General features: G+C 35.1%; 1 protein-coding gene and 1 long non-coding RNA gene across 2 annotated transcripts in view; both read left to right on the top strand.

Annotated features, from left to right (window-relative positions):
- Nucleotides 1-417: 417 nt before the first annotated feature.
- The window catches only part of LOC139896566 (rac-like GTP-binding protein RHO1), a 65,441-nt gene continuing 52,438 nt past the window's right edge, over nt 418-13,420 (top strand). The window contains exons 1-4 of the mRNA XM_071879210.1: nt 418-1,152; nt 2,040-2,242; nt 2,365-2,588; nt 3,716-4,454. Coding sequence (XP_071735311.1) covers nt 429-1,152; nt 2,040-2,242; nt 2,365-2,588; nt 3,716-4,454 — 1,890 coding nt within the window. The 5' untranslated portion in view covers nt 418-428. The remainder of the gene's footprint in view (nt 1,153-2,039; nt 2,243-2,364; nt 2,589-3,715; nt 4,455-13,420) is intronic.
- Nucleotides 7,661-9,365, top strand: LOC139896565 (uncharacterized). Its single transcript, XR_011776272.1, has 3 exons — nt 7,661-8,011; nt 8,135-8,203; nt 9,146-9,365. It is a non-coding gene; the product is annotated as an uncharacterized lncRNA (long non-coding RNA).

Genomic DNA, 13,420 nt, shown 5'->3' on the forward strand with positions numbered 1-13,420 from the left:
ATATAGAGAGAGAATTATTTGGATAAATAAAAGGACTTCATATCAAGTGTAGTACTTGTGCAAAACTTGTCCTCTTGCCACCTCTCTAAACTAGGACCCCCTTTAAAGTCCAAACTACCCTCCATGCTTCAACATTGTTGTGAGAGAAAGTAATTACAGGGAGAAGAAAGCTTACTTTGAAGTGCCTAAAATGAAGAGTCCTTCACTTTAAAAAGTTAAAGTTGACAACTTTGAGCTTATCTTCTTTTATCATCTACCTAAAAATGTACAAGATTTACTTTCTTGAAAATTTAACATTTACCCATTGATCAAAAATCATCAAGCTTTTGGTTTTTATTTAATGTTCTTCAAAGATCGAGAAAACCCCAGAAAAACCCAGGTGATATTAATGTGAAAGCTTAAAGTTTTGTGTTGAAAAAGGAATAAAAATGGGGTGTTGTTATTCAAGATTAGAGAAAGAAGAAATGGTATCAAGATGTCAATCAAGAAAAAGATACATGAAACAATTAGTCAAAGCAAGACATGCATTTTCAGCTTCACACAGTATGTATTTAAGATCTTTAAAAACCACCGGTTCAGCCCTACTGCAGTTCGCCACCGCAGAAACCACCCTACACCACCCTCACCACCACCTACCACCCACCCTACCATCACAACCACCACCACAAACACCAGCACTACAACCACCCCCACCACCACCGATGAGTCAAACTTCAGAAACATGGACAACAACCTCATCCACTACCAACACCACCCCACTTCCGCCGCCGCCGCCACCACCGCCGTCATCCACCTGGGATTTCTGGGATCCATTTATGCCATCATCAACAAGGTCAGGAACTGTGGATTATAATGATAATGATGAATGGGAAAACATGTCAACCACCATTGCTTCTGAAACAGCTGTCACAACCACCGTTGGTGATGCTAGTGTGGCGGCGCCGCCTTCCGCCGTCAGTGGGTTCTCCAAGATCTCTGGGTCCACCGGTACCACAAGTGAAATGGCGGTTGTTGTGTCTACAAGGATTAAAGATTTGATGGAGATAATAAAAGAACTTGATGAGTATTTTCTTCAGGCGGCGGATTCCGGTGGAAAGCTGTCGGCTTTGTTGGAAATTCCGGCGTGTACATTTCCCGGCCAAGGACCATCAGGTAAATCATCAAATAATAAATATATTTTCTTCTTAAAAATCCAAATAATCACATTGGGAAGGATATATGTTTGACGTGATGAGTATTCACCACGTGCACACGTGTATTCTTTTGTCTAAATGAAACAGTAACATGCTTTCACAATATTGATACATATTCACATGGCCACATGGGAATTGAAAGTTGTAGTTAGTTTATGTTAAATGTAATTAAATTATCACCATCTTTATGACTAATGCAGTGATGCTTTTCAAGTTTTTAGCAAAGATGGTATCAAACACCTTTTTTTTCATTTTTACAAATAATTGCATTATAGGTATTTGTTAAACTATAGAAGAAGAATGAATGTTGTTTGTTAAACTTTGTTTCTTGAGGTACATATATATTTGTTACAATGTTATCAAGTACAAACTTAATACTGAAGTGATGGTGCTATATTTAGTGAATTAATCATGTTGATTACATTAATCTTGTCCAATTGTAGTAGCAATAGTCTTGTTGATTATGTTGCTCTTAATCAAATTAAAATGATCACCAAATGGCCGTTGGCTTAAGCGGTATCAGGTAACCCTCTAACCGGCCATTAGGTTGTGGGTTGGATTCGTGTAGGTTGTGTGAGTTTGCCTTTCCAAAAAGTATAAAATTTGAAATGATACACAATTATGATGTCCTAATTTGACTTCCAAGGTCAGACTTCAAATCTAAGAAATTTAAGATTGGTAGATTGTTTTGGTTATTGGAAAACATCACCTTGATTGAAGAATTACAACGTACAAAATGGATCACAATTGATTAATTCTCCAAGCTAAAAAGCGTCAACACTTGCACCACGTTAGACTTCTAAAACTCAGAATTTGAACACTTTATTATTATGTCATGTGTGGTAGGTAAAGTTCATGGTTATGGGAAGAACTTGAGCCCACTATTTAGTTCATGGAGTTCAACTCCGAAGTTAAATATGTTCGGAAAGTTCGGTTGTGATGACATGGGCGGAGTTAGTGCGATTGATGGTGGTCTTATAGCTGGCAGCCATTGTTCTACAGTGGAGAGATTATATGCATGGGAAAAAAAGTTGTACCAAGAAGTTAAGGTAACAATATTCTCCCTTGATCAAACATGCATACCTTTAAGGTGCAGTTTTATTAGTAGAATTATTTTATACTTTAATGCTAGATTTAAGTGACTGATTTCTACGACGATATTTGGTTACAGAATATGGAGGGTTTGAAAATCGAACACGCAAAGAGGGCTGAACAATTAAGAAAAATGGAGATTAACAGATCGGATTATATGAAGACTGAGAAAGTAAAGAAAGATGTGGAAAAATTGGAGTCGAGAATGATGGTTTCATCGCAAGCTATCGAATCAACCTCGGATGAAATAGTCAAACTCCGAGAGAAAGAGCTTTCTCCACAACTTGTTGAGATTGTTAAAGGGTAAGTCTTCTTATTTACCTGCTTATATCAGCTTGTACACATTGTTAGTTTTGCACTTTGGGTGCAAGTATTAGTGGTGGTTGAAACGGGTCGGGCAAGTAGCCAACCTACAAACACATTTTATATCAGTAGTTTGTGCATTCTATAACTTTTTTCGCGTTGAATACACTGTTGTAGATGTCGGCCGACTAGTCAGTTCGGGACTAGCCCGTCCTGAGTCGCCCAAAAACGCCTTAAAATTCGGTCAACGTCAAAAAGTCGTGTCAAAGTCGGGTCGAGTCAGGTCCGAGCCGGTCAAAGTCAGGTCAAAAAAATTATATTTTTCAAGAAAATAGATTTTGTGTCATATACCTATCTTTGAAAATATTTATGCTTTATGTTTGATATATTTACGGGTAATACATATATGTTTAATTTGTTTATTATTAAAAGTCAACGTTGGTCAACGGCCAACTCGTACCTCCAAGCAAAGGCGGATCTATATGGGATCCAGTGGTAGCACGGGCTACCACTGGAATGCGCGATGCAGTAGAAAATTTTCGGGGTTTTTAACTAATAATACCACTCGATAGTGTAACTTTTTGTGTGTGACACCACTTGATTGTGTAATTTTTTTTGAACTTTTAATTAGTGACACAAGTGACTCCGAAACCTAGATCCGCCACTGCCTCCAAGGTCCCGCCCGACTCGTCCCTCATGTTTATAATACTGTTTATATGAAAGCGTTTCTGATGACTTTTAATTTGACCCGTTTGTTCTGTTGAAGATAAAACACAAAAGAATCTATCTATTGGAAAAATGGGTCGAAATTGACACAATTAGTACTCATTCAAAAGATGTGACTAAGTTAATTTGATACAAGTCAATAGAACAAGCTTTCAGAAGGTTTATTTTGTACAAATTTTACATTTTTACCCTTACCTTTTATTATTAGTACCCCATGTCTCTTATACATAGTACATTTAACTATCTAAAATCTTGTACCGTATGGTCAAAACCAAAGGACTGGCATTACTTTTATGGTATCAGATGATCAAGTTGTACTTTACAACTACATATGCACTAGGTACAATAATTTGACTTTTTTATGTTCTAAATTAAATTCAAATATATTTACTTTCTTGCAGGTTAATGGTCATGTGGAGAAGTTTGTATGAATGCCACCAAGTCCAAATGCACATAGTCCAACAGCTTAAGTACCTCAACGTCATTCCGTCTACGGGCCCCACCTCCGAAATCCACCGACAAGCGGTTCTCCAGCTCGAGCTCGAGATCCAACAATGGCACCTAGCCTTTTGCAACCTAATAAAAAGTCAACGAGATTACGTCCAATCTTTGACCGGTTGGTTACGTCTCAGTGTATTCAATTTCGGGAAAACCCCGTTATCCCAAACGAAACAAGATTCCGCAATCTACAGCCTTTGTGAAGAATGGCATCTCTTAGTCGATAACGCACCTGATAAAGTAGCATCTGAAGGCATCAAAGCGTTACTAACCGCAGTTCATGCTATAGTAGTCCAACAAGCTGATGAACAGAAGCAAAAGAAAAGGTCAGAATCGTCATTTAAAGAGCTCGAGAAAAAAATGGTTGAGCTTCGGGCTATTGAACGTAAGGTGGGCCCGTTTTCAAGTTCTTCAAGCGGGAAAGACCCGGTTAGTGACAAACGGGCCAAGGTGGAAACTTTAAGAGCGAAAACCGAGGAAGAAAGGGGCAAATTTGAGAAATCGATTGGGGTAACTAGAGCTATGACGTTGAGTAACTTACAAATCGGGCTACCGCATGTTTTTCAAGCAGTAACGGGTTTTGCTAACGTGTGGACTCATGGGTTCGAGACGGTTTATAATCATGCAAAAAGGCCCGAGGAAGTGCACGATGTAAAGAGGCTAATGCTTTAGAGTATCTATGTTTTATTTTAGACTTAATTACACGTTTGGTCACTGTGGTTTGTCAAATATTGCAACTTTAGTCACAATAATTTTTTTTTTTGCAAGTTTAGTCACTGTGGTTTTAAAAAATTACAAGTATAGTCACCGTGGTTTAAAACAATTACAATTTTAATCACTGAGCCTCACAGACGTTTATTTGCCCAGTTAAAACATATCATGTGCTGATCACGTGAGGGGTATTTTCGTCTATTCACACCATATCACCAGCCAAGCCCTTTATCCCCTTTTCTTGTACGTTTGCTTTTCCCTTTTCCATTTAAAACCCTAATTTACAACAGTTCATCAATTCACCTGCAATTAAATCAAGCTCACCTACAATAAAAATGAAATTGATATACATTTATATACGGATCGTATCTTCTACAAAACAACCACTGCCAACACTAAAGCTCGTTACCAAAAAAATCTCAAGATTTATTGCTTTCTTTCTTCTTCTTAATTAGCTTGTACCAAATTAAATTAAAGACCATTTGATCGTCGTGTTTCGGATGGTCGATGATATCTCTGTCGTAGATGGCGGAGATGACGACGGAGATGGTGGTGGTGGCTCACCGGAAACCCACGAGACTTCATCGGAATTACAGATCTGAATGTACTAACCTTCAACTAAATTACAGATCTTAAACGTACTAACCTTAATCGGAATCATATATCTGAAATCGTACTAACCTTCGGACATCAACGAAATGCGGTGACTTTCGATTAATTTGGTGGTGATAATAAGAATTTCCGGCGAGACCATATTTTTGGTTGGAATCAGTTTGAACAATAGAACCAGAACGAAAAAGATATTGTTATAATTGATGATGCATATCAAGAAAAATATATAAGGGATAAGTTTCTTAAATGGATTGTTTTCGTGCTCAATGTCTGGAAAAAAGTAGTCCCACTAACTCGAGGTGTATGTTTTCTTTATTGTGATTTGCAGCAGCTTCGATCAATTTATTAATATATTTGTATTTTCAGATATTTATAAACAAGTACAGCAAGTTTACCTATTTTATTTGATGTGTATGTTTTTGATTTCCTACAGCACACATCAATGGACGTGGTGTTTTATTAATTTTAATTTTGATTGACAGAAATGAAAATTTAAAATTAGGGTTTCAAGTGGAAAAGGGAAAGAAGAAGAATGTGATATAAGGTTGGAGGAATAAAAGAATTGACGAAAATACCCTCACGTGAGCTGCACATGATCTGTTTTGACGGAGCAAATTAGCGTCAGTCAGCTTGAGTGACTAAACTTGTAATTTTTTGATACCACAGTGACTAAACTTGCAAGAAAAAAACTTTAGTGACTAAAGTTGCAAGATTTGACAAACCACAGTGACTATTTATGTAATTAAGTCTTTATTTTATAAAGTTTGGACTAGCTAGCTTCAACATGTAGAGATGTTTCGTTATATTTTTATAAATTATTTTGATTTTGATTCCCATTTTATTGATCTGATTCATTTTTAGACATGTTCAAAGCATTAGTGAAAGTAAAAGGAACAAAAGACAAAATTGACAACCGAAGTATTCTTGGACTATTATCTATTGGGTGGTAACGTGGCACCGGCCACCGGGTACGGGCCAAATGCCTAATGGGTCTGTTGGTTCTAACAAAACCAACAACTTTCTTTTCTTCGAAAAACGAATTTATATATATTATTTTTTTGGCGGAAAAATTGTGAACACTATAACAAATCAGGAAGGTCGATTGAAAAGATGAATCCCCGAAAGCAATATACAACAAAGGAAAGCATCCAAGCGAAAGTAAACAAGCACAACCAAAACAAACAACTAAACATACCGAAACTAAAACAACCGAACGAAAGCAAACATGTTCTCAGTTTGGTTCAAAAACGAATGTATATAAATTGGGAACCAGATAAAGGGGGCTGAAACCTAAAATTAAAACAACCAAATGCTCCAGTCCACAAAGAAATCAACGTACGTACCAACAAGACAACCCAAGACCCTATAACAACAAGAATTTTGATAAACGTAGCCCGAGCTACGTTTAAGCATGCCATAAACAATTTTATAAACTTTGTTTAATAAATTATGTAGTATAAATATTTTTTTTTTATAATCAACATTCTTTATATAAATTTGGTATTAATATTATTTATAGCATAATTGAGTTACAAATATAAAATTAAATTATTTTTGATTTGCTCAAGTATAGCCATTTATCATTTTTTTCCACAACACAAATCTTCTTCTATATTACTAATCCGATAGTGTAAATACACGTGGCAGCACCAGATTTCTCATCACAAATCCTAATTTTCTCATAATTTTGAATTAAAAAATTCCCTAATTTTATGAATCTGACGCGTTTCACAACCAGTTTATTCCGTACCATCTTCCTCACTCCTCAAACCCTAATTTCTAATCTTCCATCACGTTGTTATACGATTAATCCAGAATCGATTAATTTCCAATCTTCCAGAATCGATTAATCCATCGCGTTGTTATACGATTTCATTGTAATCCAATCCGTCAAAAACACCGTCATAGTCACCGTCTACGGCCCAAGCGCCGTCCCTTTCTCCGCCTATTACCTACTCCGTCAAAATCACCGTCATCGACTCTGCCGTCGATTTACCAGGTAAAGTTTTGACAAGACTGTAATACTCGATTTTAGTAATTTGTATTCTGATTTGAGTTGTTATTACTTAGGATTTTTTTTTTTGTTAATTTTGGATATATGACTAGATGACTAATTTTAGATTTGTTATTTATTTACACCTAAAGGAAGAAAGGGTTTTGAGCATTGTGTTTGAGCAATTACTATTCAGTACAATTACTATTCGGTTCAATAATCGATTTTTAGTTCTGACTAATGAAGTTCTAATCTCATGATTGACTTTGCAGGTCTAAGCATGTGGTAGTTTGGCGATGGGATCGCGACGTAGAAGCATATCAGTTTGACTAATTTATGTATGTTTTCTTTCTTTTGTCTTTTTATTTGATTGTTGTCGTGTTTAAACTAATGTGATTCTCATTTCTTAAAATATACTCTACCCTTATACAATTTTTTTTGGACATCTTTACTATGTTATTGAAGATACTAAAAGTCGTCAAGCCGTATATGTATGTAAAAGTCTAATTAGGTGTTGTTCTTACAGGTTATTAGGGTTCACTCGGGTATTTGATTCAGGATGTTTTTGTGGTTCATGTTAAATGAAGTGCATTGCTTAAAGGTTTATTATCGTCCGCTTGAAGCAATCTAAAAATTGTATATGAATTAACGATACTCGCAAATTTTAACTTTATCATTATCTTGTACCTCTACCTTTGCTTGCATTTTTTTGGGTGTTCGGATTGTAGATAGCGTTGCGCTGCCCGGTAATGGTTCGGTACATCGTCTTCTGCCCAGTAAATTGTGTTCGGATTGTCATTGGTTATGATTTCAATGTTACTGCAACTATTTAGTGAAACTTTGGGCTAACATGAAACTCATCATACTTAGGCATGCTGGTGAGGTACGATTGATAATGCATTATTCCAGTGCCAATATTCATGCTTGTTGTCACTTTCTAAAAACAAGTTTTATTCGTTCAAGTCATTTTTTATTTTATATAGAATTTGTGTTATTTCAATTGCAGAAACCTGCCGATAGTTATCGTACCCTCAGGTGTCTATATATGATGCAAATACCATCAGCTATTCCAATGGTAACTTCTCATACTGATTCTATTTTTTGTAATTTACCCTAAAGGTTTCAAGTGGAGTTGGCAACTTGGACCCATTTATATACAAACGGGTTGATTGCAGTTGTGTTTATTTTTAACTGGTCAAGTAAGAGCGTGTCAAACAACTTGAAAGTTGTTAACGACATAAAGCCACTTTATCTTTTACTGACATAGTTAAGCGAGTATGTCTGAACCAATTGGTCCTTAGGTAGTACCAAAAATTGGAGTACATGTTTTAGATTATTTCTCAACTCCCTAATTACCATCATTAGTTTTAGTCTCTGACCCTACTATACTCTATTCTAGATGCTTTTTTTCTAAACCAGGTTATTCATATCCAGGGGTTTATTCTCCAGTATAATGAGGTACAATCCTTGCCCGTATAAGGAAAATGAGAGTAAGGCAATATATATAATCTTCAATTCATTGGATGCACTTAACTGTTTTTTTTATCATTTATATGTAGTTGGTTCTTTAAGTAGGACATAATTGTAATGGTGGGCTATTAATTTTTTACTGATTATCAACTCAAGACTAAACAATACATTTAGGTACATGAAATTTTAATACCCATCTGTTACAGTATGTTGTATTTTTTTTGTATATTGGATAATCAAATGAAGAATGGAAAAATGGGCGGGTCTTGAGTCACACTACAAAACCTGCTATTTCTAAACCATCTAATAATGTGTAGGTCGGGTCAAAAGGAAACGGGTGAGTGTAAAACCAAGCCAAAGTAGTTGCATTAGATCATATTGAGTTAACTCTTTTTTTTTTTTATATATATATGTAGTTTGAAACTTTTAGCCGAGTTATTTAAAATAATTCTGCTTTTTTATAGCTGGTGATTGTTACCAATTTCGCATTACATATTCTGCATTAACTAATGAAATAAATGTCTGTTGCTTTTTGCGTATTATGCAGTTAGATGCTTGAAGCAACGACGACAACTCTTTTACCGTTCTACAACAATGTGGATCATGTACCGAGCAGTTATGAATGGGATACACTTGCAGGTCTGTCTATTGATCCATATACTTTTGATTTAGGTATTTTAATGCTTTTTTGATTATGTTAGATATACAGTAAATGTATATTTTGATAATGTTGGATATAGTGTAAATGTAATCCCCTCTTATCTAAAATGAGTTATTTAAGTACACATGCTGTGTAGATTGTACATAAAATTTTATCATTCATTTTCTTCTTATTCCTAGAGTTGAAATTAAGTTAATACAAATGGCATTGACAATCTAACTGTATCAGGAATTTTGTATAAAATGTCATTTGACATTTTCTTCTTATTCAATTTTTATATAATTATCGACCCAGGGATCCCACCTCAATTTATTGGACCCAATTATAATTTGGAGAATGTCTTTTAAATTAAAAACGTAATGAATTGTTGATTTATAAATCAAGTGTCTAAACATAGCTTTATAGAACATAATTCAGCATTTATAAATCAGAATCTCTTTTAAAATTTTGTAACAAGTGATGTACAGTAGCTACAATTGTTTGCACTTGGGACTTGGGAGGTTGTTTCATTCAAAGCTTTAGACAAGGGAGTATTGGGCTTTGACCAATTTGACACATTTGATCTATTTACTTTTGTTTTTTCCATCATATTATGTAGTATATATAGATAGATATAGATATAGAATATAGATAGTGTGTCATACATGATTACATGCGCAAAAAGATGATAGAAAGAACACTTGGGAGGTTTATTTCAGTGCTATTTTGGGGGTTACTCTGACCCGTTCGACCAATTTGACTCATTTGATATGTTTACTTTCACTTTTTTTTTTGTCTACCTTCTTTTTAGCGTTAGATCTTGCTACTTTTAAATTTATTACTTTAACAAGTTATTATGTTTATGATTTTAATGATAATGTCTATTTTATTTTAATCTCTGGCCATCTCCTTTGTGGTTTTTGCTTAAATTTGATGCTGGCTCTAATTTGATTAGAATGTTTTCATTACGATGTATGTGTTTGAACTTTGAATGTAGAAGTATGTTGTTCATGTCATTGTCATTGTACGTGCTTACACTTTTTCTGATGATTGTAATATATTATTATCATCTTTAATTACTATTTCAAAGTATGATCGTCTCCCATTTTATTTATGTTTTCATAATCCTTTGCATAGTCTATATTTTATTGATGAAATAGTCGCCCAATAATATCAATTCCTAAAACTAATATTAGAGTCTAACCTCGACATCATCTACTACATGTTAATTTTATGATACATTCATTTTTCCGTGTGGATGCTTTCAGAATGTTACTCTTAGATTTCCACCGGAACAACTACATCTATTGATAATCATTGGATAATTACCATTCTGTAACATGATATAACCTTTCATTCTTTAAGTTTTCAACAATTCATAAGTTTGATTTGTGTATTGGATAAATGTATTAAAAATACAACTATGTTTCAAATTGCATAATAGTACTAATGAAGAAATTAGACACATTTGTTGATTGGAACTTAAATAATGTTTGATAAAAACTATAACGTTTTTAATTCTATATACTTTTGATATCGTCATCATCATTCTGTAACATGATTGTAACCTTTGACATTTTAGAATTACTTAACTGAAGAGTACCCGTGCAACGCACGGGTTCTTAAATCTAAGTAGATAAATAAACTAATAACCCAAAACTTCTATAACTTCAAAATTGATAAACAACCACATCAAAAGTATCGCAAAGAAAAGGAACAACAATAAACTACCATCAACCGGATAAATGAATACCGGACAACATTTATACCAGAAACCCACAATTAATCGGAGGCTCTAGTGAAGCAACATAACAAGTGTTCATTTACAATCGAAAAGAAAATGTTCAAGTAAAATAAAATTATATTGATAATAGTACGATTATTACTCTTTTTGTTGTTTCTTTGTTGGATATATGGCCTCTCTTAGCGGTAGGTCAGGAGTTCGACTCCACTGGGGTGCAACATTTCACTCAATGTTATCCCTTGACCTGAAGTATCCACCCAAGTCGCCTTTCGCTTCGTGCGGGGGTAGCGGGGTGGGGGTTTTACCGGCCATACCCTCAGATTGGTCCGGGTTTCCTCCAGGGCAGTAGTTGGGGGCGGGTTATGCAACTACGGGAGATGAACGCGTAGGTGGTTAAGTCCCCCTGGTGATCTCAAACTGATGTCCAATATATATATATATATATATATATATATATATATATATATATATATATATATATATATGGAGAGGATCTAGTGAGAATTATTTTAGTGTGAGAACTCTAGGAACTCCAAAAACACTCCAAATACACTTAAATTCGAGCAAAAATGTGATGCTCCGTACAAAATTAACGTGTACGGATCATCAACAACAGGTCCATTACAAGCTTACAACACTATATGCTGTTTTAAAACAAGTTTGCATTCTAAGAACGATAACGTTTTACAAAAGATTGCGTGCTTCTACGAGTAGAAAGCATTAACATAAGTACGTGACACGAAGGTCATTACAAAGCCACTGTTCAAATATAACATAAGTTATCAATGCAAAGTAAAAGTTTCGTAATTGAGACATCTTTAAGCAATGCAGCGGAAGTCTAACACCGAGAGTCTAATACAGCGGAGGCAACAAACGTCTAAGCACCTGAGAAATAACATGCTTAAAAAGTCAACACGAATGTTGGTGAGCTATAGTTTGATTGTAACAATAATGTAATGTAGGCCACGATATTTCGTATTCAAAACAGTATGAAAAGTATATGCTTAACCGTGGGCACTTGGTAACTAACTTAACGTATATATCACCCCCTAAAAGTACACTTGGCGAGTGCGTAAGTTTACGAAGTATTAAACACCCGTTAAATGCTAGCGCGACTAGCCCGAGTGGGGATGTCAAACCCTATGGATCCATATCTAAGATTTACGTTCACCGGTTCAAAAATCAATGACTAAACGTTACCGAGCTAAGGGGAAATTTTATGCCGTTATATCACCCACACATATATAAAGTTTAAGTACTCGTGCCTATTAAGTAAAACATAAAAAGCGCATGTATTCTCAGTCCCAAAAATAGTTAGATAAAAAGGGAGCTATAACTCACAGTGAAGTGCGGTAAAAGTCGATACGAGATAAGTAAGCAAGTAAGTCGGTCCGAAAGGTCCTCAACCTAAGTCAAAAGTTACTAAGTCAGTAAATCGTCCCAAAGGGTTTAAAAGTACGTAATTTAAGTCTTAAGTGTCATCATCATCAACATCATACGTAACAAGTAAAGTAAGTTTTCAATCAAGAATATAGATCAAAACAAAGGCTGATATCGTTCAGCTGCTACGACCTCAATACAAACTGAAATAACGTGAGACTAGTGGCCAAGGCTCCGTATGTGAGTCCTATAACTGCTGACCAATTTTCAGAACCTAACTCGTCTTCGTTTGACCATGGCGACGGTTTAAGTGCGAGTATGTCAGAAATTTCAGCACAACGTTACAAAGGCGTAGTGACTTTCGGAAGACTATAAATCCTAAACTGTAAATCGGATTAAGACGAGTCTTAAATGAAAAGTCATCTACTCGAACCGAACTATCTAGAAATCTGCTTTTCCAGAAGCCCAGGAGCCTGATCAGACCCTGAAAAATAGAAAGCAAGTGCTCCAGTGGGTTTCTTGGTGTTTGATGCTCATCACGGTTCTCATCCTTGATGCGTATGAGCCTCAAGTGTACAACTCTTGATGTTTTAGCATTACTTTAACCAAGGTTTAACCATCAACACACAAAGTTAAGACTAAGAAATAAAACACAACTCGAGTGAGAGTTTGAGCAAGGTGATGAACCAAAGTTACATCAATTTCTTAGTTTCAACACAAGTACAATTTCTATTAAGATATAAACTTTAAATCAAACTAAATAAGCAAGACCTTAAGTTATGGAACTTAAATCTTAGCTAAGTATTAAAGACCTTAGACTAAAAAGTCTAGATCTTATGTTCTTGGTGAAACCCTAAGTCATATCATTTAGACTTTCAACTTTTACACAACCATAAGTTATGAAACTTAGATCTTGTAAAGTAAAGTGAACACAAGTTAATGAACTCTTGTTTCAACAAGTTAGATGACCATAAGTTACTTAACTTAGATCAACTTTAAATGAGTGAAAGTTATAAGCTAGGAAGCTTGAACTTTCTTGTTCTTAAACATTCAAAGTT

Source organism: Rutidosis leptorrhynchoides, chromosome 3 (assembly GCF_046630445.1).
Source record: "Rutidosis leptorrhynchoides isolate AG116_Rl617_1_P2 chromosome 3, CSIRO_AGI_Rlap_v1, whole genome shotgun sequence".
NCBI lineage: Eukaryota > Viridiplantae > Streptophyta > Magnoliopsida > Asterales > Asteraceae > Rutidosis > Rutidosis leptorrhynchoides.